At 41.7% G+C, this 26,300-nt stretch overlaps 2 protein-coding genes across 6 annotated transcripts in view; both read left to right on the forward strand.

Annotated features, from left to right (window-relative positions):
* ggt7 (gamma-glutamyltransferase 7) overlaps positions 1-26,300 on the forward strand; it is a 219,444-nt gene that overhangs the window by 37,449 nt on the left and 155,695 nt on the right. The window lies entirely within an intron of this gene.
* Positions 3,731-24,202, forward strand: ncoa6 (nuclear receptor coactivator 6). 4 transcript variants are annotated; one of them, XM_087306415.1, is made up of 14 exons: positions 3,731-3,826; positions 5,315-5,554; positions 7,760-7,915; positions 9,966-10,088; positions 10,821-10,955; positions 12,017-12,871; positions 12,956-13,087; positions 13,186-14,581; positions 14,677-14,792; positions 14,911-18,348; positions 20,856-20,886; positions 21,206-21,247; positions 21,561-21,706; positions 23,725-24,202. In XM_087306415.1, exons 2-14 carry the CDS (start codon positions 5,350-5,352, stop codon positions 23,775-23,777), a joined length of 6,828 nt encoding a protein of 2,275 aa, XP_087162541.1. In that variant the 5' UTR covers positions 3,731-3,826; positions 5,315-5,349; the 3' UTR covers positions 23,778-24,202. The 4 variants fall into 4 exon arrangements, with proteins under 4 accessions (XP_087162541.1, XP_087162542.1, XP_087162543.1 ...); XM_087306416.1 differs by having other exon boundaries at positions 10,821-10,949; XM_087306417.1 differs by lacking the exon at positions 21,206-21,247.

The following is a 26,300-nucleotide window of genomic DNA, read 5'->3' on the forward strand; positions in this document are numbered from 1 at the left end:
TATTAGCCCCTTTAAGCAATATTTTTCTGGATAGTCTACCATCATTATACAATAACTTGCCTAATTACCCTATCCTGCCTAGTTAACCTAATTAACCTAGTTAAGCCTTTAAATGTCACTTTAAGCTGTATAGAAGTGTCTTGGAAAATTATTTTTTTCCCAATTCCTTATTTTATTTTAACATGTACATACAAACAAAACAAAAGGCTTCACAATATTTTACATCAGAATGCAATATCAACTCTGTTACTAATCTTCTAGTAAAACAGTTCCAAACCCACCACCTTTTAAAAACAGCTTAAAAAGTCCCCGAACTCTATCAAAAGTTATGTATTTATTTCTTATCATACAAGTTATGTTTTCCATTGACATGTTTGTTACCATCTCTTTCAGCCAACAACCTATATTTGGTGCAAATATACTTTTCCAACTTAAAGAAATAAGTCGTTTCGCATGCAGAAAACATATAAATATATGCTCCATCTGTTTTAACTTGGTCTCCTTTGGGATATAAATTAAATAAAAGTAGACATTGGTATATTAGCCTCAAGAATATTTTCTATAATTACTTTCACACCTTTCCAAAAGTTCTTTATATTCCCGTATACAGTGATACAACGTTCCTTTATGGTGCCTGCATCTCAAGCAAGTATCTGGATTATTTTGATTATATTTATGCAATAAAACTGGAGTTATGTAAATCCTCATCAACCATTTATATTGTAACAGTTCCAGACGAGTGTTTATTGTTAGTGATTGAGCTTCCTCGCATGTCTTCATCCAGTCTTCTGTAGAAATATCCTCCTTAAGATCTAATCTCCAAGCTATTAATTTACAATTTGAAGATTCCTTTGATCCTGAGACCATCGTCTTGGATAATGCAGAAATTAAACCTTCCCTAAAACAGTCTTTGCTTATAACTTTTTCAAAAATGGACAATGAGTAAAATATTCTGTGCTGTCATCATGACAAAGATAAAATAAATCAGTGATTAGAGATGAGTTAATAAAACTATTATGTTGAGGAATGTGTTGAAGAAATCTCTCCGTTAAACAGAAATTGGGGAAAAAATAAACAGGGGGGTGAATAATTCTGATTGCAACTGTATATATTTTATATATCTGGACCGGAAACGAGACAAGAGCTTCAAGTAAGAAAAGCACTTTTTACAGTACATATTGTAAAGTGAAGAAATCTAAATGTTAATCTTTTTCTGGAGTCCAACTGAGCACACTTTTAGTTTTAAAATCGTGCATGAAGTGCATTGTGGGATGCTTGAAAATGTCAAAATAAACCGTGCTGGACACTTTTTGACTGCTTTTTTTTTAAACTGATACCTCCTGGAGAAGTGCTTCCAGACATTTGAGCTGGAGACCTGAATGTTTTTAAAGTCATGTGAAACTACTTTGCTTAAATTCTGTGCAAACTTTTACTGATTATTTAGGGGCTCAAAGTTTAATGATCTAGGCTCAAAGTCTAAAGCTCATGGCGCAAAAGCATTAAGGGCGTGTCTGAATCCACTTTTGCTATTTTAAGGATGGAAAAATACGCTCTGCGCCTGGTCTAACAGGCTTATGCTTATTCTCTTAATGCAGGGGTGTCAAACTCAATTCCTGGAGGGCCGAAGCCCTGCACAGTTTAGTTCCAACCCTGCTCCAACACACTTACCTGTAGGTTTCAAACAGGCCTGAAGGACTCAATTAGTTTGATCAGGTGTGTTTAATTAGGGTTGGAACTAAACTGTGCAGAGCTGCGGCCCTTTTGGAACTGAGTTTGACACCTGTGTCTTAATGAGTTCTGGGTGTGTTTTGAGCATAACATGCATTAAACCAATCAGTCTTGTCCCACAATCCTTTTAAGAGTCAGGTGTGATACGTGATGGTGCATTTGCTACTTACATGGCGGACTTGTAGAAAAATTAAAGGCTTCACTAGTGAAAAAAACAGTTAAACAGAACATCTGCAGCGCAAGGAGAAAGAACGAGCCTCCTCCATTCAGCCTCTTTACTTTATTTTTACTCTTTACTCCTTTACTTTGGTGGAGTGAGGAAACGGTGGAAACTCACTCCACTGAAGACATCCATTAGCCTACATATTTAATTTAGTTTGTTAAGCGCAAAGATTTGTCTCAAAACTATTTCTGAATTCAGTTCTAATCTCCAGCAAAGGAATAAATGAACAATAACAACAAAGTGTGGTCAAACAACACGTTATATCCAAACACACGTCCTGTTCTAATGCCCCATATAGTAATGCAGATATCTCCGAAACCCCACAAATCTAAACTTGGTTTTTATTAAAACAAATATAAATATAAAATACAAGTCATGACTAATGCTGTAGTTTTGTTTTGAACTGTGGGTGTCAATTCTAATGTAGTTTTTAAAGCAGATCATGTTTGATACGCACATGTTTCTTCCTCTGAGAGACAATTGGTTGACTAACACTGACATGAGCTCCTTCTAAAGGGACAGTTCACCCAAAATTTCATCGTCTAGCAAGTCTTTGTGATTACCAAGAGCCGCGGTGTCCAGAGTAATGTCAGCAAACCACGAAAAAGAAGAACCACATCCAAAAGAAGTAACTGAGGACGCAAGAGGAAGCTGTCTGAAAGGGATGTCCGGGTGCTACCCTGCACTGTATCCAAAAGAACGTTAAACCACAGTTGATCAACCCACTGCAGAATCAAATGTGCAGCTCAACTCCTGTTTTCAGCAAAAATGTTGGTCAGGAGCTCCACAGGGTCAATAACCATAGCCCAGGGGTGTCCAAACTCGGTCTTGGAGGGCCGGTGTTCTGCATATTTAGTTCCAACCCCAATTGAAAAACACCTGGACCAGCTAATCTAACTATATAGAAATTTCCAGGGAAGTGTATTGAAGGTGGTTGGAGCTAAATTATGCGGGACCCCGGCCCTCCAGAACTGAGTTTGGACACCCCTGCCATAGCCAAATCTTTGCTCACTAGAGCCAATGCCAAACGCCGGTTTCAATAGTGCCAGCAGCCCAAATCTGGGCTGTGGACAATGTAAAACATGTACTGTTCTGAGTCCACCTTGTCTTTCCCACATCCAGGAGAGTTAAGGTGTGGAGAAGCCCCAAAGATGGCAGTGGTTAGCACTGTCACCTCACAGCAAGAAGGTTGCTAGTTCAAGTCTCGGCTGGGTCAGTTGACATTTCTGTATGGAGTTTGCATGTTCTCCTTGTGATCGGGTTTCCTCTGGGTTTAGAGTCCAAACACATGCACTATAGGGGAATTGAATAAGCTAAATTGGCTGTAGTGTGTAAGTGTGAATGAGTGTGTATGAATGTTTCCAATACTGGGTTGTAGCTGGAAGGGCATCGTCTGCGTAAATATATGCTTGAAAAGTTGGCAGTTCATACTGCTGTGGCGACCCATGATAAACAAAGAAAGCCAAAGTAAATTCAATGAATTTAAAGTGTCAACAAAAAGTTCTTTGCACTGTAGAAATCAGCATGTATAGGAGAATAATTAAGATTTCATCATATTTTGCTTAAAAAAAAAGAACATAAGCAGCGTGTAACTTTGGTTTGAGAAGTGGAAGGACACAAAATGGAGGAAAATATATTTGATTTAGATCATATATCCAGCATTTGCATTAGTTTAGGTACGGTGGTGATACAAAATCCGGGAAAAAAACTATCTTGTGTACATGACAGTCGAGCGGACGCGAGCGCGCGGTCTTGTGAACGACGGCACGCGCACACGCTGAACGTACGCGCACAGCAACTCGAGAGCGCGCCGTTAGCGTCTGTTAGCATAAGCCTGTTTACTGCAGTAAAACCACTCCCGATGGACTGACAACGGTGAGGTTTTATCATCTCATTACCTTACAGAAACATTAGTGAGAGATTAAGGTGTAAACGCGTTCAGTGCATGAAGAAACGCGATTTATATTAGTGTGCTAATGGCCAATGAGGCTCTGTTTGTGTGGCTAATGCATTAGCCTAAGTGAAGTCCACTCATAATTATTAATTACTCGTTTGTTAATTAGGATATTATGTTTTATTAATGCATGTGCGATTAACTAGCGGTATAGTCGTTGTAATGTTACGTTGCTTGTTGTAAGCTGCACTGACGTGGTTTGTCTTTGTTTTGCTCATGCTAATGCTAATGCTAGAGAAATAAACCCATTTGAACCTCATCATCAGTTATTATAACGTTACATCTCGTTGGCAACATGATAATATTTTTAGGTGTTAACCAGTTTTATCGGTTGTAGTGTGCTCAGTTTGCAGTGAATCTCTCAATTCGTGTATGTCAATAGAATATTTGACATCTCATTATAATTATTGCAAGAGTTTATTGCCATTTAATACTGACGTTATTTTTAGGTTTTCTCTGTGTCGTGTTGACACCTATAGATGTAAAGTTGGTTTATATTCGCACATTCTGCTTAATAATATAATTTCAGAAAAGTATTATTTGCTAAATCTACATAGGGAAATCATATTAGCAGTCAATGACTATTAAAATACAACATTGTTAATTGTCAAATACATAGTGCTAATGTTGTGTTGAAGTCATCCTTGCATGCTAATTCATACTCAGTATTCAACTTAGCGTGGTAGTTAAACAACCCTGCTAAAGAATCCAGCTTAAACCAGCCTGGTTTTAGAGGGGTTTTGGTTCGAACCTCGGCTCAGTTGGCGTTTCTGTGAGGAGTTTGCATGTTCTCCCTGCCTTCGCGTGGGTTTCCTCCGGGTGCTCCGGTTTCCCCCGCAGTCCAAAGACATGCGGTACAGGTGAATTGGGTAGGCTAAATTGTCCGTAGTGTATGAATGTGTGTGTGGATGTTTGCCAGAGATGGGTTGTGGCTGGGTAAAAAAACTTGCTGGATAAGTTGGCGGTTCATTCCGCTGTGGCGACCCCGGATTAATAAAGGGACTAAGCCGACAAGAAAATGAATGAATAAATGAATATAATAATGATGCAGCCCATTGCGGTTAGTGCAATATCTTCTGCTCAGAGAAAAAGATATACATTAAAACATGAGATGCAATAAAAAAAAGAAACATTTTGAACAGTTGAGGTATTGTTTTCATAATAAATTGTAAGTTGAAACTTAATTCTGCGATTTAAACACTGCATTTTTAGCTCCTCAATCCTCAGTGTCTCATAGTCCTTCAGAAAGCGGAATATTCTATGACACATTTTTGATTATTGTCTGTAGGGCTGTGCGATTAATCGAATGGCAACTTGAAACGCATATATTTTCCCTGTATCGTGCAGCTCTACAGGTCTAACTGCACGGCTCTGATTGGTGATAACGGCTGTTGTTTGTCTGTGATCAGTGTCAGAGTCTCCAGAGGCTGTATCGGTGAAGGCGATGGCGCATCAGCCGCTCCTCCTGGGCTCTCCGTCTCCTCCAGACGCACCTCTCTCTGATCACGACTCTGGGCTGGAGGATGAAGATGAAAACACCACCACAGACTCCACCATCTATGTGGCTTTCAAAGGGAACCTGCATGACGAGGACTTTCAGGAGAAGCTGGACGCCATCTTAAACAGGATGCCAGATATGCTGCTGCTAGGTCAGAGCACTCTGTGATTACACTCAGAATAAAGGATAATATTGTTTGGCTTTCAGAAATAATAAGTCCAAATGAAGTGAGTTTTTCCCTTAAAGCAAGCTAAAATATCTGCCAATGGGGTTAGAAAAATAATCTTGATTTCATGTTTGGACACCCCTGCTTCATTAGATGTAGATGCTTATTTTAAAAATGTTTTGGTCAGTATTGTGTTCTCGTAGGCTCTAAAACAGTCATACAATTCATAAATTAATTGAATATATATAATTATATAATTAAATATTTGTTAATTATCATATATAAGTTAAATATTTTTTTCTAGGTCATAATTTCATTTTAATTTTAGTCCATATAAGGCTTTCTCTAATACTTATATATTATTATTAATTTTTAATGCACCAATAGCATTGTAGTATTACATATATATATATATATATATATATATATATATATATATATATATATATATATATATATATATATATATATTAGTGCTGTCAATCGATTAAAACATTAACTAGTTAATCACACTTTTTTTTTAATTAATCGCGATTAATCGCATTTAAAATACTGAAACTTGTAATTTTGGCTATTCAAATGTAAAATTAATGTAAACGCAAGATAAACTATTTAAATTCAAAATATAATTGTTTAATAGAATTTTTGTTTAACTTGTAACACATATTTCTTCATGTAAACAACACACCCACAATAAACCATCAAGATCCTGGCTTGACAGCCATATTTATTACAGAAATGAAAACACAGGCATGTTAATGACATTTCAATTTCAAAACAATCAATGCCAATAAAGAAAACATTGATTTCCATGTTGGATTCTAAGTGGACTGCAAAAAAATGCCAAAATACAGGAATTGCAGATATGGAAAATGAAAAATTATAATAATAAACTATAGAATACAAACTGTTGCACTCACTGTAAAGTTTTATTGCTGTGAGTTGAGAACATTAGTTATAGAGTAGAAACAATTTAGCTTAATCCTCCTTTACATTCATCCAGTTGCTAAGACTAGGAGTATCCCGCAAGTGCACAGAGACTCCCAAATGCCCGCAAATGAATGATGATTTCTCGCAAACCGGTCGTTAAATACATTGCACACCCCTCTCCCCCCCATCCTTCCTAGCTCTTCAGGTAGGCTATGTCACGCGCAACTCACCCCCACAGTCCTTCAGGTACGTCTCGCGCGCACACACCCCTACTCAGATCCGTCGCTCACTCCACCCCTGACACCCCTCAACGGGCCTGACACAGACACACACACAGACACAACACACACAACGCGCTGCAGACGTTTTGGCCCCAACGGCCTTCCATACTGGAGCGACTCCCCTCAGATTCAACCCGCATGATCACGTTCATCAAATTTGCTTAAACTAAGTGTCCTAAAGTATTACTGTATTTCACAAGGATTCTGACACAACAACGCGAAGCAAACGCTTTCGTTGCGTTTAATGAGGAAACACGCTAAACTTGGAGGGCTCATGCTGAAAGGCAGAGTAATGCCCTGTCTTTGACAGCTCGCGACTTCACCAAAGACTTTCTGAGTACATTCACTTAAGACACCAATACTCCGATTTTAATATGATTAAGATAATACTCTTATTAAAATTCTACCGTGTAACCTAAGCAGTGATTTTATTACCTTAAAGGAACACCGAGTCACGAAATGTGGAGGATTTTCTTTCTGTTCGCCATGCGGTATCAACTTACAACAGAAGTCGAAAGTTAAAAATGAAACACCCGAAATTGCATGAAACTCTGGAGAGCCTGGTGATGTGACTAATTGTTTTATACTGGAACTTGCCTTCAAAAAGTGCTTCCTTGGTCTTTTCCACATTTCTTGCATGTTAAACACACGTCCACCACAACAGGAAGTAAAAAAAACCTGCAACTGCGTAAATTTTTTTAAACGCGTTAATTATTTAAAATTAATCGCATGTGTTAACCCACTAATTTTGACAGCGCTAATATATATATATATATATATATATATATATATATATATATATATATATATATATATATATTAGCAATATCACACGAGTAGCAGTGCGATATGGCTGTATATCAGCACTGGTGGGAGGCGACCGAGTGCCTTAGCGTCCCACCAGTACCGTTTTTGTCTTGTATTGTAAAGTTGCTAAGCTAAAATCTTACTGGCTGATATTGCTGATTTGCTGCTGAAGGTAAGAAGAAGCTGGAGCCGGAGCGCGTGGAGCCATGGAACAGTGTCCGTGTCACATTCAACATCCCCAGGGAGGCGGCAGAGCGACTGCGGCTCCTGGCCCAAAACAACCAGCAGCAGCTGCGGGATCTGGGCATCCTGTCCGTGCAGATCGAGGGTACGTGTCTTTGTGTGCGTCTGTGTATGTGTGTAAGGGCCCGTCCCATTAATCAGTAATCACTGGTGCATATAGGTCTTGATTTGAACTGTTGCTTAAAGGTTCAAGACACCCTGGAGTATATTTTTTTATTCAGATTTTAACAGATGTGTGTGTTGAGCATCAGTTAAGACGGGTGTATAAACTCTGTCCTGGAGGGCCGGTGTCCTGCAGATTTTAGCTCCAACTTGCTTCAACACACCTGCAAGGATGTTTCTAGACTGCCTAGTAAAAGCTTGATTAGCTAGGGTGTTACCAGGGGTGTTTCTAATTGGGGTTGGAACTACACGTTGCAGGACACCGGCCCTCCAGGACCGAGTCTGGACATCCCTGAGTTAAGACAATGTTAGCACCAGTCAGCTTTAATTGTGGGGAAAACTGGATAATTTAGATTTAATTTTTGTCGGCTAATTTCATCTTCTGGGTTTAAAATCATCATTGGGGCGACATCGGTGACGTAGCGCGCATCCACTAGTGGAGTGATGACACGTCGGTTTCTTGTTATTATTCATAGCTGATAAAGAGCCTGCTTCTTTTAATTATTCATGAGAGCATGTGCTTTTTGATGACAGACTATTATGGACAGACCTGCCACATTGTGTGATAGCATGCAGTATTTAGGTAGTTGTGAAAGGTTGTATGTGTTTCTGTCCATGATCTACCGGCTTTGTTGCATGTTTTTCCCCACAATGCCGTCAGGCCCACAGAAACACCCAACCTGTTTGTGTGCAGCAAGCATTTTTGTCGAGAAAGCTGTACGAGAATTGGAGAATGGCGGACTTTGTCTTTTATCAGTTGAGTTCCTTACCATTCAGACACATCGCCTATATCTGTGCTGCTGTGTTCACCCATGCTTAAAATTCTCCAGATTACCGGCAGGGCTGAGGGTCGAAATAGACAGGGAAAGAGACCTGCTGTACTGATAATATCCACTGTGTTTGCATTCGGACCTGAGATTCAGGAGGAGAGAAGTCCTCCTCATTTATAGTGTTTATATAAACATTACTATCTTTATGATGATATCAAATTGTGGTCATAGTTATGAATAATGAAATTACGAATAACATACATAGCAGACCATTAAATTACGGTTTATTTCTTTGCATTTAACTTTGTAAACTATAAAATCATGGGTGTCCTTTTGTTTTGTGTCGGGGGTTTTTTTGTCTTGACTTGATGAGGCAACTGACATCTCTTTTTCCCTGCTCCACCACCACGCCCACTCCTCGTGTAGCGTTTTTTTAAATTTTTTTTATTCTGAGGTAGACTTGAACTAAACTACGGAGATATATATATATATACACACACACACACACACACACACACACACACACACACAGGGTGGGCCATTTATATGGATACACATTAATAAAAGGGGAAGGTTTGGTGATATTACCGTCCTGTTTGGGGCACATTAGTATATGTGAGGGGGGAAACTTTTCAAGATGGGTGGTGACCATGATGGCCATTTTGAAGTCGGCCATCTTGGATCCAACTTTTGTTCTTTCAGTTGGAAGAGGGTCATTTGACACATTAAACTTATTGGGAATTTCACAAGAAAAGCAATGGTGTGCTTTGTTTTAATGTAACTTTACTCTTTCATGAGTTATTTACAAGTTTCTGACCACTTATAAAATGTGTTCAATGTGCTGCCCATTGTGTTGGATTGTCAATGTAACCCTCTTCTCCCGCACTTCACACACTGATACCAACACCGCAGGAGAAATGCCAACACAGGCTTCCAGTATCCTTAGTTTAAGGTGGTGATTTCTCCTTAAATTAGAGAAGAGTCTCTTAAATGCATCTCTTTCTCAGTGTAAACATGCCATGGACAGTAGAAAAATAAAACAGACTAACAAATGTGTATTGAATGTGAATTCATTTGTGATGCACATATTGTGATCGCTTCTTGAGATCTGCCAGGTTAGTGAGTACAGATTGAGGATTGAAATGTGACTATGGATGCCGATCTATCCCTATTAACTTGTTAATGTTTGACTGGTTTGTATAGGTGAAGGAGCTATTAATGTTGCGGTTGGACAAGGCCAGAGTCAAGAAGTCAGGGTAAATGGACCGCTCGGTGCGCCTCCTCAGATGAGAATGGATGCTGGTTTCCCCATGCAGCAGGGTCAAGGTAATAACACACTGCTGCTGTATTTACCAGAGTTCTGCTCTGCTCTTTCAGAGTTGACCTTTAAATGCCTCAATGTACTTCAGAAGAAATCAAGTGAACTCTCCGCAGAGGTGTTGCTTTAAACACACGTTTGAGTTATTATTGGTTTGTGGTGATGATGCCATATGTGGGTGTGGCTCTGAGGCTCCACCTTCTTTGACATGGCCATCTTGTCTGGGTAATTTCTTCTGTCCAGTCTGTCCAAAACATAAACACAGAAGAGCTGCTTCATAGTAGTATAGAATTGTAGGACTGTCAAAAATGTTGAATATGTGAATATTGAATTTAATTAAACATTGGAAAAGCAAAAACCTGCAATCAGTTTTAATTGATAGCTAATTTCCCATTAAGGAAAATATATCTTATTTATAAAATAGTTGTTTGAAGGGTCATGCATTTTAAAAAGTGATTGTCATTTTAATTTTAATAAAGTATGCAATGCTTGATTTGGATTTTAATTGCTTATTGTGCTCACCTGCACACTCTAGTGGGCACAGCAGACGATACATTAGAGTTATAATTTTGCTTGTGTAACTCCCTTATAAAGAATGGAAATAAATTAGCTTATCAGTGTATTTGGGCTTTTACCCAATAAACACACCTGAACAATCCAGTTAGTTGCTTTAGAATGACTTGAAAATGTAATTAGTCAGAATGTTTTGTGAAGAAATGCTTGTTGTTGTTTTTTTTCAGTTGGAATGCGAATGAATAACCCTGCGGTGTCCATGATGCCTCCTGGGGCTAGTATGCCAGGACAGGGTATGGTACCGAATAGTGCTGGACAGATGCAGCCAAGAGCACCAAGACCACCTTCCCAGACAGGTAATGGTAGAAACATTCAAATGTGTTGGCCGTTTGTTGGTTTAAATAAATTACCCTTGTTTATGCCTTATACTGCCATACAAAGACTAAATGCAGCAGTTTCTGTATAAATGGAACTCGTAGTCAGTGTTAATTTCAATTGGTACCAGGCTGCACAAGAACTCATTAATTATTTCTGTTTAATTTATTATGAGTCTGAACGATCTTTTGTTTAGAAAAATCTTTTATTTTGAAAAATTACCATATTTTCTTAGCTGTAGGCTGGTTGCTTGAACACCAAAATGTAAGCCACAAGCTAGCAAAATGAGTAAGCAACAGACGACTTTGGAAAGTTTCTTTGTGAAGGGGAAGGGCGGGTGAAAGACCCACAAATTGTCAAGGAATGGATCCGCAACACTTTTGTCAGCAAATCATTTGAATCCTGCATGTCTGTGCAGGAAGAACTGCTGGAGATCGCAAATGGTGGCAGCCTTAGGGGCCATTCACATATCACGTGCACAAGTTTGTTATCCTAATAGAGACGCTCGCACTTTCCAGGCACACCCAGATGAAAATGACTCAACTCTTCGTGACAAGAACTGACCGATCAGCTTAATAATTTGTATGGAATATTCACGTTTCGGTGGAGACTATTGACATCAGACAAAAACTGAACACCCAAACACTGCAGTGCTTTTTTAATTTTCTCCATGAATCAAACTTGTATGAGAGTTTCAGCAATGTTTTGTCATCGTCTGAGAAAACAATCCCCACACAGAAATGTGAAGAAACTGCTCTAAAGTTAGATTTTTGTTTCTTATTTCATTTATTTTTAAATTTAAAATGTTCTTTTTGGTTTATTTGAGTTTTTCCCCTTCTTCGTTTTTTACTTATCCATAACTGTCAAAGTTCAAACCCATTGATTTATAGCAACATTTATTTGTGAGTAAATCTTTTCCTCAGTTCCCCTTATTTGTTAGGATGTCCAAATAGTCAAAAGTAATGTTTTTTTTAATCTGATTATCAGAGATGTAGTTTTTATTTCATGTTTTGAATGTTTTTACATTTTAATTTACATTTCTTTCCAGACACAATGGATCCCATGCTGTCAGGACTGGCCTTACAGCAACAGCAACAACAGCTCCAGCATCCTCAAGTGGGACATGGTCCACTCGGCAACTTGGGCCCGCAGGGACATCACATGCAAGCCATGCAGGCAAACCGGCAGTTGAATCCAGCAGTGCTACAGCAACTTCAGCAACAGCAACAACAACAGCAGCAGCACCAACAGCAGCAGGTTCAGCTGGCTCAATTAGGTGGTGCACGTGGGCCGTTCAACCCCTCCAACCAGATGCCTGTACCTCCTGGCTGGAACCAGTTGCCCTCTGGTGTTCTTCAACCTCCACCTGTCCAGGGCCCAATGGGACCAGGCTGGAGAAAAGCTCCACCACAGCCACAAATGGGGCAGCGTCCACCCTCGTTGGCGTCTGTCCAGACGCCCAATCATCCACCACCACCATACCCATTTGGAAGCCAGCAGGCTGGACAAGTTTTTAATGCAATGCCACCACATCAGTTGCAACAACAACAACAGCAGCAGACAGGACCAAACCAGTTTGCAACCCCTCAGCCCAAAGGCCCTCAGGGAGCACCAGGTGTAGTCGTGTCAAGAGCACCTCCTCCTCTGCCTCCCTCTTCTGCTCCTCAAGGGAATCTCGCAGCCAAGTCTCCTGGTTCCTCGTCATCTCCTTTCCAACAAGGCTCACCTGGAACTCCTCCAATGATGGGACAGGGGCAACTTGGTTCTCGTCCTACAACTCCACAGGGATTTAGACAAGGTGTTGGATCTCCAGGAAGAGCCGTGATGGGTCAGCAAGGAAACATGCAGCCTGGCTTTATGGGCATTCCACAGCATGCGCAGCTTGCTCAAGGTGGTATGGGAGGTATGTTATCAGCTGTTTAATGTGAAAGTGATGATGTATTGTTATTAGTTAAGTGGCCTGTATTTAAAAATATCTATTTTGCAGGTATGCCTAAGCGAATGCCAATGGGGTTCCCAAATACTTCTGTTAATCAGAACTTTGCACCAGGTCAGGTTACTACCACTGGAGCAGGTAGTACACCCCAACTACAAAATAATCAAAGCATGGCAAACGCTGGTAAGATATGCACTTATGGAGTGTATTGTTTTAATTAGGTTTTGTTATTTAAATTTATTATTTTTTATTTGTTCACACCTCTTAAAATCTCTTTATAGGAGTCCAGTCTTCAGCCTCAGCACCAAACCACATGCAATCAAATCCCCTTCAAGGCACTGGAATGGCACACCACACTGGGATGCCAGCCCAACCCCCAGGCACCACCTCAGGTAGTACCATGGGACAACCTCAGCAAGGACTTCAGACTCAAATGATGGGTGTACCACAGACTCAGCATCAAACACAAACGGTAGTGTCCTCCCAAAGTCAAATGGCACAAAGCCAAGCAGGGGGCCAGACTGTCCTGTCTAGGCCAGTGAATGCCGGTCAAAGAGGAATGACCCCGCCCAAGCAAATGATGCCACCGCAGGGTCAAGGGATCATGCAGAATCAAAACCAAATCAGTGCAGGACCAGGACATCAGGCCTTATTGCTGCAGCAGCAGCAGCAACAACAACAACAACAACAACAACAACAACAGCAGCAGCAGCAACAACAGCAGCAAAATGCAATGATGGAACACATTGTAGCTAGTCAGATGCAGAGTAACAAGCAAGCATTTGGCTCAAAAGCTCAGCCTGGGGTTATACCAGGCCAGATGATGAGAGGTCCATCACCCAACATTCAAGGTAATTTGGCAGAGTTCCAATCTCAGATGGGTCAGCAACAGATGACTCCGCAACAGCATCAGCAACAACAACAGCAGCAGCAGCAGCAACTGGTTCACTTGCAACAACAGCAGCAATTACAGCAACAGCAACTTCAGCAACAACAATTACAACAGCAGCAACTACAACTGCAACACCAACAGCCTCAACAGACACAAATACAGCAACAACAACAACAGCTGCAGCAACCCCATCAACAAATGGTACAACAACAGTCTCAACAAATTCCAATAAATGGCAATCCCAACCAAGTATTGGGCATGCATGGGCCTCAAATGCGCCTTCCAGGAAATCACCATTTAGTACAACAACAGCTTCAGCAAAAACAACAGCAGGTGATGCTGCAGCAGCAACAAGCTGGTCAGCAACATCAGCATCAACTTGGAGATGGTGGTGGAAGTGGTGATATGGGCCAGCAGATGGTTCAAGACCTGCAGAATCAGCAGCAACAGCAGGCCATGATGGGCGGCTCTCAACATTTACAGGTCGGCAATGGCCAGTTTCCTGGTCATGGCATGTCCTTCAATCCTCAATTTCCTGGTCAGATGCCAATAGGAGTCCAGTGTGGGCAAGCAGGTGGATTTCAAGTAAACAAAGATGTGACGTTAACTAGTCCCTTGTTAGTAAATCTTCTCCAAAGTGATATTTCTGCCAGCCAGTTTGGTCCCGGCGGGAAGCAAGGAGCAGGTGGGGCTGCTGGTAACCAGGCCAAGCCCAAAAAGAAGAAACCTCCTCGTAAGAAAAAACCAAAAGTAGGTGAAGGACAACAGTCTGCTGATAGTATGTGGTAAGTTATTTTTATTCATCGATTTATGTTTTACACTTAAGCAGAAAAAACAATTTCGTTAAACTGTTTGTAACATTTGTTTATCCATGTCTCAGTGGTCTGGATTCACTGCCTCATGGAATGGAGGAAACAGAGATGCAAGGGATGGGTAGTGATCAAGGGACTGGCATTGACTCTAACTCCAAACTATCTGAGTTTTCTAACCGACCAGGTAAATTCTTGAATGTCTATAATTTCATGAATACGTAATACATAATATTATGTAAAACATAGTATTGTCTTGCATATATTTTGCCTATTTTTATTTACTTAACATTTAATTTTTTCAGGTCTGCCTGGTCAGTCTGGAGATCAAAGGGTATTACAGCAAATGCCTATGCAGTTTATGCCCCCACAGCAGCAGCAACAGATGCAGCAAATGCAGCAGCAACAGTTACAACAGCAGCAGCAACAAATGCAACAGCAACAGATGCAACAGCAGCATCAACAGATCCAGCAACAGCAAATGCAACAGCAACAGATGCAAATGCAGAGTATGCAGGGTCCTCAAGGTCAAGCTGGAACATCACAAGGGCCCCATCATGTCCAGACCCAGATTCATTCACAACAGTCAATGCAAATGCAGCAACAGCAGCCACCACAACATCTCCAACAGCAACTACAGTCACAGCCACAACAGCAGCAACAACAGGTACAGCAGCAACAACAAGCCCAACAGCAACAACATCAGCACCAGCAACAACAGATGATGTTGATGCTTAAAATGCAGCAAGAAGCAAAGAATCGAATGCCACTACAGCAAGGTGGGCACATGTCAAAGGGTCTAGTGAATCCCAATGATCCATCTCAGAGAATGCCTGTATCACAGCCTGGCAGCATTCCTTTAATGATTGATCTTCAAGGGCATGGAGGTGTCCCACCCTCTCCTGATAAAGCCAGGGGCATGCCACTCATGGTGAATCCTCCTCTAGCTGGACCAGCAAGAAGGACACCACTTACAGAGGTTGGACAACCAACACCACCGGAGGACATTTCTGGAAACCATAGCTTACAGGACCGAGGACCCCCTGAAATTGGTCAACAATCAGGAAATGGAAATCAGCCAATCATTTCCAACCAAGGTTCTAATACACATTTAATGAAATCTGTGCCATTATCAGTGCCCCACCAGACAGGAGCTAGTCCGCAACAGCAGCCTCAGCAATCTCATAATATTCACTTTCCCAGTGCTCCCCCAACATCCCAAAGTTCTCGCCCTAAAACCCCAAATCGAGCCAGTCCCCGACCATATCACCACCCTTTAACTCCAACCAACCGTCCACCTAGCACTGAACCTTCTGAAATAAATCTGTCCCCTGAGAGACTGAATGCCTCCATTGCTGGTCTTTTCCCTCCAAAGATTAACATTCCTCTGCCACCACGGCAGCCAAACCTTAACCGAGGCTTTGATCAGCAAGGTCTTAACCCAACTACTCTTAAAGCAATTGGCCAAGCCCCACCAAGCCTAGCAACTCTTCCTGTCAATAACAATTCCAGTGGCAGTAATAATGGCCCACAGTCTTATCCAGCAGGGGGTGGCCTAGGAAACTCTGGAGGAAAACAAGACAAACAGACGGGGGTTGGACAAGCTAAAAGGGCTAGTCCCAGTAACAGTCGACGATCTAGCCCTGCCTCAAATAGAAAAGCTGCCACTCCAAGCCCAGGAAGACAGAAGGGTGCCAAAGCTTCATTGACATCACCACATCAACAGACAATGATGGTTAGTCCACCAAACATGATGGTTAGCCCCACTTCAGTGGTCTCAACTACTTCTGCATCTTTGCCACCAGCAGGTCCTGGAGAGTCACAGCAGAGTTTAAGTTCTCTGCAAACCCTACCCAACATCACTGATACAGTTAAAGATGGCCATGTACTTGCTACACAACCAGAGCAGCATCAGGGAGTTCATTTAAAAGAGCACCCTGCCCCTAAAATGGCAAGCCCGCGGGTGCCACCTCAGGAACCCAAACGGCAAGAGTCTAGCAATTTGGTTGAACAGCGTACTGATGATAAACAACAATCTCGGACAATGTCACAACATGACCTTAGCTCTGCTGTATCACCAGCTTTTCGAGATGCTCCAACATCTCTGAATCAGTTATTGGACAATACAGGAACACCAACTTTGCAAATGAAATCACAAAATACTCATCCAGTAGGTGTAGTCCATGTGCAGAAAGAGAGCCCCCATGCTCCACTAGCTCAAGAGAACCAATCTAATCCTGTTGTCTCTCAGAGCTTAAATATTGGTGCATCTTTGCTCACTAGTGAAGTGGAGCAGAAACCTAAATCTGCTGCAGTGTCAAGTCCAAATCTTATCCCTGGCAGCACAGCAAACTTGCCATCTGTTAGTGCTGTGTCAAGTGTTAGTTCAAACCAAGCTGTGCTGTTAAGCCTTACTTCAATTTCCAACCCTTCAGTAAGTTCGAATCATAATCTCATACCCATCTCAAATGCAACTCAAACTGTCTTACAAAGACCCATCTCATCAGCACAAACTCCACAAAACCAGATCACAGTCTTTGTAACCTCCAATCCAATTAGCTTTGCTACCAACACTGCTTCTGTAGTTCCTTCTGCTGTTGTTTCCAAGGTGCTGGCAGTTCCCAATAAGAACATTAGGACTCCAGATGTTCGTCAGCCAAATCCTAACCAATCAAGTCCACAGTTCATCACTGGAACTGTTTTTTCAAAATTCCAAGCTACATCTGTTCCATCAAATACTAACGTCATGTCTCAGCCTGTCACAATGGTTGGTCCTTTAGTCTCTGCAAATATCCAACTTACTCCCACCCCAATGTCCACTACGTCAGCACCTTCTGCACCAGCATCAACACCTATGCCGACACACTCCCCTGCTGTCAGCATTGCTACTACCCAGCAGAACCGCACTTTCATTGGGCAGCTTCAAGTTCAAGTTCCTGCAAGCCAGGCTTCCCCTGTAAGCGTAGTACCTCCACCTCAGCAGCCAAGCCCTGGAGGTCCGAAACAGGATGGTGTTTCTGATGCTAGTGGCTCGAAACCTAGTCCTGTTGGGCAGTCACCCGTTCATTCTGGCATGTCCTCGCCCTTTCAGCAGCTTTTAGCCTCTCCACCTGCTTGCTCTAGCCCAGGGCCTACAACTGTATCCCGGAGAAGTCCACTGCCTACAACAGCAACAATGCCAGCCAAAAGCAGTCCAGTTCAGAGTGCTTTAAGCAAAAATACTGCACTGACCAATCCTTCAAACAATGAAAATGATCTAAAAGAGTGCATTGCTGTTGCTCAATTAGGAAAACCATTGGAGGTTGCCACATCTCAAGTCTCTTCTGTGGTTACATCTGAAACCGTATCTTCAGTCCAGGCTTCTGCTCCAGTGACAGTTCCAGCGGCTCCTATAGCATCTCAACAGACCGCCCTTCCTCCAAAAGTGTCTTCTCCTAAACCCACACCCACTAATACTTCAGTTCCTACTTCTTCATTAGTGTCTAATATGCCACCCCCAACCTCTGCCTCTGGAACGCTTCAACTCTCTAGTGTTGTTGCCAGTTCTTCTCCACTCTCTAGTTTGCCGGCAGTTTCAGTTGCTGCATCTGCTGCTGCTGTTCCAGCATCTCTCACTACAACTTCTGGCTCCTCCACATCTACACAGCTCTCTGGTGAACCGCAGCCACTCTCAGTGCCAGAGACTAGTGCACCTGACACCACTGAAACAAAAGAAGCACCTGCCGATGCTCCTAACATCTCAGGTAACTGCTTGATTGCATAAAGGCAATTTCATTAGTTACTTCAAGAGTTGGATTCTCATGTACATTTATAAAACTATTTGCACGTACGAGAGTATTCTTTGTCAAAAATCATACTTCTGAGTAGGTAGTATTTTCAGAGGTTTTAAAACATGTCTTTAGTTAATGCCATTAAAGGGGGGGACTCTTTATATCGTCACTTCTCATGGTAGAGAGCATATCCACACAACAGAGAGAGAGCAAGAGACCTTCCTATGTCGGTTTTTAATAAATTCAATACCTCACTTTTATATTTCCATGGTGATGTGTCTGGTTTATCATATAACATGGTGCAGCCCCATGCACAGCAGGGGATATATTAGAGCTGCTGGATTTACTACACAACGATTCATTAGCTTCTCTCAAAGTACATGAAAGTATGTGACTGTTTAGCTGGAGGAAAAATAGCATCCCGGTTAACATCCTGGTTACTTAAACAGTGTGTATCTGTTGCGTATAGCTCTTATTGTCAGATTATGTGTAAAGAGATTATCATTGTCATCTTCTATGGAAGCTTTGGGTCATGACTGAAAGGACAAGATCTCGGATACAAGTGGCCAAAATGAGTTTCCTTCGCAGGGTGGCAGGGCGCAACCTTATAGATAGGGAGCTCTGTCAGCCGGAAGGAGCTTGGAGTAGATTTGATGCTCCTCCATATAGAGAAGTCAGCTGAGGTGGCTCAGGCATCTGTTTCGTATGCCTACCTAGAGAGGTGTTCCAGGCATGTCCCCCCGGGAGGAGGCCTCAGGGAAGACCCAGGAGACGCTGGAGGGAATATGTCTCTCGGCTGGCCTGGGAATGCCTTGGAATCCCCCCGGAGGAGCTGAAGGAACTGTTTGGGGAGAGGGAAGTCTGGGGTTCTCTCCTAAAGGCTGATTTATACTTCTGCGTCAAACACTGGCGTATGCTACGGCGCTGACGCATAGCCCTTCCCCGTGGCCATCAGCGTCACTGACGTGCACCTCTCAAAAAATGTAACTACACGTTGCAACAACGCGTAGCGCAAGCTCTGTGATTGGTCGGCTTGGTAGCGATGACGAGTCTGGGCGGGACCGAGAGCCGCGCAAATGGCGCGAGCCTGATGGAGCGATTGTTTACAAGTGTGGAGTCCCGTGAAGGAGCTCTGGATGGAAAGTTTTGTTTTGTGTTTACCTCATAGTTAAAGTTTTTGCATGTCCGCCAGTTCCTGCCTCAAAATGAGCGAGTTTGAGTCACTTGTACATCCAGGAAGTGTTCAGGAAAAGCAAAGCAGCAGCAAAGAAACTCAACACAGAGGAACATTTACACCTCACTGCCCACTAGCGTTTCGGAAGTGTTAATGCAGACCAATGTTACGTCGGTCACTTGACACAGAAGTATAAACCAGGCTTAAGACTGCTGCCCACGCTACTCGGCCCCGGAATAAAAAAAATCAATAGAAAGAAAATCATGCTGTAGAATGGCCCAGCCAATCACCTGTCCTAAATCCAATAGAAAATACAAAATAAAGCTCAAATTTGGTAGACGAGACCCACAGAACCATCAAGATTGACACTGGAAGTCTCACACCTGAGCAATGCATGTGACTTCGTTCTCTTCATTAAGCCCCCATCACCCAAAAGCCTTTTATAGAAAGTATTAAACACATTTCAGTAGTTCAGTACCCTCTGCTTGTGTCAGTACATTATTACACATAATTACTATTTCAGTTTTCTTTTGTTTGATTTATTTTTTTGTATTGTTTGTGTTTTTACCCAAATCTGCTCCAATTCCATGTCAACAACTCCTTTAGAAATATTATTCCCCTGGAAAAAACATAACATGTTCAATTCTTATTTCCCCCGCTGTGATTGAAAACAGTGATAAGTTTTGATCTTTGACAAGCAATGCTAGGTATATACCAGGCAGGCCCGTGCAGAGACCGTCCAAAGGGAATGTGCAGGATAAATTTTTTAAAAGGGGGGGTGGGGGGGTTGTCTACTAAAGAGCGGTGTTGGCGCACGCGTACTCAAGAGCGGTGTTGTCGCGCGCCTACTGAAGGGCGGGACCGAGGGTGTGTCGCGTCGCGGGGGCACTTTTGATCATTTTGGAAGGCCACTTTCTATCCAAGACTAAAAAGGGCATGTGCACTGCACAGGTTGAGCCCTATGTGTGCACGTGCCTGATACCAGGGGTGTCCAAACTTGATCCTGGAAGGCCGGTGTCCTGCAGATTTTAGCATCAACTTGCCTCAACACACCTGCAAGTATGTTTCTAGAAAGCCTAGTAAGAGGTTGATTAGCTAGCCCAGGTGTGTCTGATTGGGCTTGGAACTAAACTTTGCACGACCGAGCTCAGACATGCCTAGTATATACAGTTTTCCATTCTGTGACACCTTCAGTACTGCGTGACCCAAGTCAGCTTCCAGGATGAAATTGGCAAACACAAAAGTAAGATTCGTGAACAGTGTTTAGCACAAAGTTAATTTCATTGTCTTGTTTTTTTGTTAACAGGACAAGGTGTTACCACTGCAGCAGAGCAAGGGTAAGAAAAATGCATTAATAAGCTACACACTATCTTCATGCTCACAACCATGTGTGAAGACTGTCTGACCTCTGCATCATCATTTTAATTTCTAAGTGATTCTCTGAATTTTAAAATGGATGTGTTTCATACCTTTGTTGATTCAGTGTTTCAATCAGCGTAATTTTATTAATCTGAATGATCTCACCTCATGACACTAATCATGGAATGATTCATGAAATCATTCTTTAACCTGATCTGTACTCAAATATGGGGAAGGAGGAAAAAATGTTGTTCAGCATCAAAGCAGTTTACCGCTGTTTTTCCACTTCTATAACAGATGGGCAAAGAAAAGAAAGACGCCCGTCAACTTAGCCCCAAGGTATGTATATACCAGACCTGTAGATCCCCTGCACGGGTCCGTGCGCAGGGCAGCATGACCGTTTAGTAAATATGGTCATTACAAGACGGACGTTATCTGTGGTAGATGAGGAAAAACAGCAAGTATGAATTCCTCAGTTGCACAAGGGCCAGAAGTGCTCATTTGCTCAATTTTAAAACAGCAGAAAACTAGTGTGTGTGTGTCTGTGTGTGTGTTTATATATAGCATACAAGTGACTGTACGAATGCAGACTACGCTCTGTGAACCTTCTGGTTGATTTGTTTTGTCTCCGTTGCCCTTCTTCCCTGTCCAGGGATACAAGGGCCTCCACTGAGAAGGCTAAAGGTCCTAGTCGACGAAGCTCACGAACAGACAAGGAGCCCGAAGAGGAAGCATCTGACAACGGACAGAGAAAAAGAGCTGCTCGGCCTGGCTCAGCCTCTTCTAACACGGGAAAAGGTCACTAGTTCTTATCATCAGTGATGGGATGTTCAGATCATTTTATCGACTCGGACCTTTGAGTCTTGACCATCAGCCACCCTCCACTCATTTCGTTTAAGTAAAAACTAGTTTAATTAAAACTCGTTGATTCTCTAACACATAAAAGTTCTTGATAGTGACAAAACTATAATAGAGCCTTCAAATAAGAATCCATAAATGGTCAAGAACATTTACTTACCTGGGTCTTCAGGCTATTTAATCTATTAGCTCAGTTCAGTGGTGGTCGTCTTAAACTAAAGCAGCCTGTGCCCGAGATTCGTGTAGTTTCTTCAGATTGAGATAAAAAAGGGTATTAATTAATGCCTCTAGTCCTTAATCAGGTTGTTCTTTCATCATAACTTTAGATAGCTAGCTCTTTACAGCTCTCACATGGTCGCACACTGAAGATAAGCAGGGCTGAATCTGGTGAGTACCGGGATGGGAGACCACATGGGAAAGAATAGGTTGCTGTTAATGAGGCCAGCAAGGGGTCTGTGTGAGTCCTAATGCCCCAGTATAGTGATGGGGACACTATACTGTCAGTGAGCACCATCTTCCGGATGTGACGTTAAACCGAGGTCCTGACTCTCTGTGGTCATTAAAAATCCCAGGATGTCTTTAAAAAAAAAAAAAAAAAAAAAGAGTAGGGGGTATCCCTACCTATACCTTTGTATAATTAGCACTTCCTGTGTGTACTAGAGTTGGGCTGATAGACAATGCCATCATCCATTGCTGATGGCCGACAGACACCACGTTGCTGAGCCGGCATTGCGATGCCCCGCCTCGTTGCAAATCCGCTAACGAAAAATACACACTCTGGCCCCGTTTACACTAATGCGTCTTAGTTTTTTTTTATGGCATTTTAGAGCGAAAATGATCCACATCCACTCTGGCATTTTATCTAGCATTTCTGAGCAGCCCTCCTTCCACATTACTGCTGAAAACGCACATCACGTGACCACAAACACACACACACACACTGCCATGCGCTCGAGACAGCGGGGTCCAGGCAGTCAGCGGGTAAGTAGACTAGTTAAATTTTTCGCTTTCATGCTTGTACTTAGTAATTTTAGTGAAAAGAAAACGTCAGATACTGTTGGCTGGTTCCTGTTGGTTGTGCACCTTAATTACCAAAGTTTGTCTACACCATTATAACGACACCAATCACTCTGTTAGTTCACGAGTCCCGCGGAAAAAGTGATTGACAGGTGGTAATTATGTCTGTAACTTATCTTTATTCATTTATGATTTGGTTATGGGTTAAACAAAGACCATGCGGGTCAGGTAGTTGAAACGCGTCTCACTATAGTTGTTAAACGTGATAATTAATCTTGTCTCTAACGACTCTTCGATCTTTTGAATCTATCAGGTAACGTGTCACAGCGTCAGTACGCTGCTTCAGTCTTTCACACTTGTACTTAGTAATTGAAGTGAAAACCTCAGATACTGTTGGTTGTGCACATTTTTTACCGACCGACCTCCCGCGGAAAAAGTGATTGACAGGTGGTAATTTGTGTGCAACTTATCTTTATTTATTCATGATTTGTTTATGGATGAAACAAAGACCATGCGGGTCAGGTAGCTGAAACGGTAGGCTACAAATAATTAATTCGTTATGAATTAATTATTTATTCATAATCAACCCAGCTCCGCCTATGACGACGATGTTTCACATTAGACGTCGTACGATGCCAAATTGGTCGACATCGCCCAACCCTAGTGTGCGCATTCACAAATTAACGAATCAATCTCTTAGTCACATTCAAAATGAACCAATCATTCAAGAATGACCCATCGTTAGTAGCCACCTAGATCAAAACAAGCAGAAATATGTTCCTCTCTGTACCTTTTATTGTCTATTATTAAATTATTATTATTAATATTATTAATAGCTAGGATGCGTTTAATGATCCACTTTATATCACCGTTTACATCAAATTAACATTTATTATTATGATTGATCCCTAAAGTACCATTTTTTCCCTGCTGTCTTGCAGAATCAAACACTGGAGCCAGTCCCACCCAGGCAAAGCGAAGGAAGTCGAAGTAATCCCGACAGCTGAATAAACCTGTGAATTGTACATTATTAGTAGTTTTATCTGCTGTTTTTTCCTATTGCTCTAAGGTAAACCTGTACAGAAAGTTTTTTCTTCCTATTTTTAATCATGATACTGTATTTTGTCTCTGGCTACTAGATGAGATCACGTGTAGAACTGTGTAGGATGTGTTTGTACGTCATTGTTTTGGTGTGACATTTTTTTTTAATTATTATTAATATTCATCAATTCTGGATTAATCATGTGAGGCAGACTTAAAATCACATCTGCAGCATCACAATGTTAATAATGTGACCGAATGAGAATTTTAACGATCCCCCCCCATCATGAATTAATTGTGCATTTCAATACTGTCAGCACCCGCGTTCACTCATTTAGCCCCCTGAATCACATGCATTAAACTATTTTTACAAGTGTACACTTGACTTGTGTTGTTTTTTTTATCAGTAACGCATGTTAGTGGAAGCTCACACACCAACTGGGGTGTTTCTATCATGAGAGCAACATAAACAAGAGGGGTACTAGACAATTGACTCTATGCACAAACTCTGCCGACCTGTTTCCGGTAGAAAAGTAGTCAGTCCCTCAGCTTCCGCATAGCACGTTCTACAGTGAAATCTTACAGCGCTAACGCTAAATTCTGAGCATGGCAAAGAAGGGAGATTTACACTTAGATTGATGAGGATCCAGTGCCAGTGGATGCCCAGCATCTGGAACATCATTATTGTTCAGTTCCACAACCCACGGCAGATGATTAATGCACCGGATCAGGCCGACAGTCTCCGTGTGGAGGTGGAGTGACTGAAAGGAGATTGCTTCGATGCTGCTTTTGGTGTTACACAGCTCTTGATCTTAAAGGGATAGCTCACCCAAATATGAAAATGTACGTATTTACTCGCCTTCAAGACGTCATTAATCAGTTTACAAACACAAAGTGGAGTTTATTTATAAACTAATTTCGAGAGGATCACGTGCTTATGATTGATCACAGCTGGTCAGTTCATGATTCACCAATCAGATGATTCCTAAGCCACTATAAATACTCTAAGTTCCATATTACAGACATCTTCATTTTGAAGAATCCCCTCATCCACTCCTCCTCCTTTCCTAGATGGGTGGCCCAATGGTTAGCACTGCTGCCTTGCAGCAAGAACGTCACTGGTTTTAATCCTAATCAAGCCAGCCGACGTTTCTGTGCGGAGTTTATACGTTCACCCCGTGCTCACGTGGGTTTCCCCCGGTTTCCTCCCACCGTCCAAAAACATGCAGCTTAAGTTAATTGACTATTCCAAATCGGCACCATAGACATGCTGCTAGTAAGTAGTCATCTCCTAAGAGCAATCACTATCTGTTCATTAGCTACTACAGCAGGGGTGTTCCTGAGATCTACCTGAGCTCAAACTCCCCTCTCACCTTGCAAACAGGAAGGAGCCCCGGGCTCAAGGATCTTTTGATTTTATGTTCCCGGGACAGCATGCCAAACAAGCTTTATAATCAATCATCAGCTAAGTGTGAACTCTCGAATACTCAGATGAACTCCAGTAACATTGATTTCCATGTGGAAAAACTAATAATATTAAATGGTATTCCAACAACAAGTCGTCTTCATTCTGAAGTTAAGATTGTGTTTTATTTGCTATCATGATTCGCATAAACTTGAAACAGTTCTGAAATTAGAAAACAATTATAGGGCGGTGCATGATTTCCTTTTTTGGGAACCAGTTGGATTGTTGGAAGATTGTCGGGTGTTGCCAACAAATGAAGAAAGATTGATAAATGGACAAATTTTGAAATTACCTAAATTACTAATAGTCCTGCCCTAAAGGGCTGATTGTCTCCTTAAAAGGACATGAAACCTCCTCTTTCGGTTCGAGTCTACCTCAGATTTCTTTCAAAAAATGCTTTATGATGGGCGTGGAGCACTGAGCAGAGGGAGGAGTGGGCGTGGCCAGCAGAGCAGGGGAGTGAACAACTGTTGTCAGTCGGCTCACAAAATGAGACACAAACCATAAGGAGACATGTGATTTTAAAGTTTACAAAGTTAAAATGCAAAGAAATAAACATTATTTTAAAGTCCTGCTACATTTGTTATTCACAATTTTATATAGACATAACCACAATTTGTTATATCATCATAAAAATAATCTGATTTATAATAATTTATCATTATTTGTAATCGTCTTGTTTTGATTAACCGGTCTGAACAAACTGATTCATTCGAAGTGACTCACGGTTCTGAACACTTACAGTACTCAACATGAGTTTACTCATCATCACAGATATTTTTTTTATTAATATTTTCTATAGGACGCTTTACGATCATATATTTGTGCATATAACATAACTCATTTTATATTTATCATTATTGTAGTCGTCTTGTTTTGATGAACCGGTCTGAACGAACCGATTCATTAGAAGTGAGTCACCATACAGTGCTCAGCATAAATGAGGAAGCCCTCACAGATCTTTAATTTGAATTAATATTTTCTATAAGATGCTTAACAATTACATCCCTT

The sequence above is a fragment of the Danio rerio genome, chromosome 23 (genome assembly GCF_052040795.2).
Source record: "Danio rerio strain M-AB ecotype USA chromosome 23, GRCz13ab, whole genome shotgun sequence".
NCBI lineage: Eukaryota > Metazoa > Chordata > Actinopteri > Cypriniformes > Danionidae > Danio > Danio rerio.

What these genes read in the sequence shown, in the direction of transcription:
- ncoa6 (XM_087306415.1), top strand. Translation starts at nt 5,350, where the DNA reads ATGGCGCATCAGCCGCTCCTCCTGGGCTCTCCGTCTCCTCCAGACGCA. An exon ending in CAGTCTGCTGATAGTATGTG is followed by an intron (nt 14,582 to 14,676) that starts GTAAGTTATTTT and finishes TCCATGTCTCAG; the next exon opens with TGGTCTGGATTCACTGCCTC. An exon ending in CTCTTCTAACACGGGAAAAG is followed by an intron (nt 21,707 to 23,724) that starts GTCACTAGTTCT and finishes GCTGTCTTGCAG; the next exon opens with AATCAAACACTGGAGCCAGT.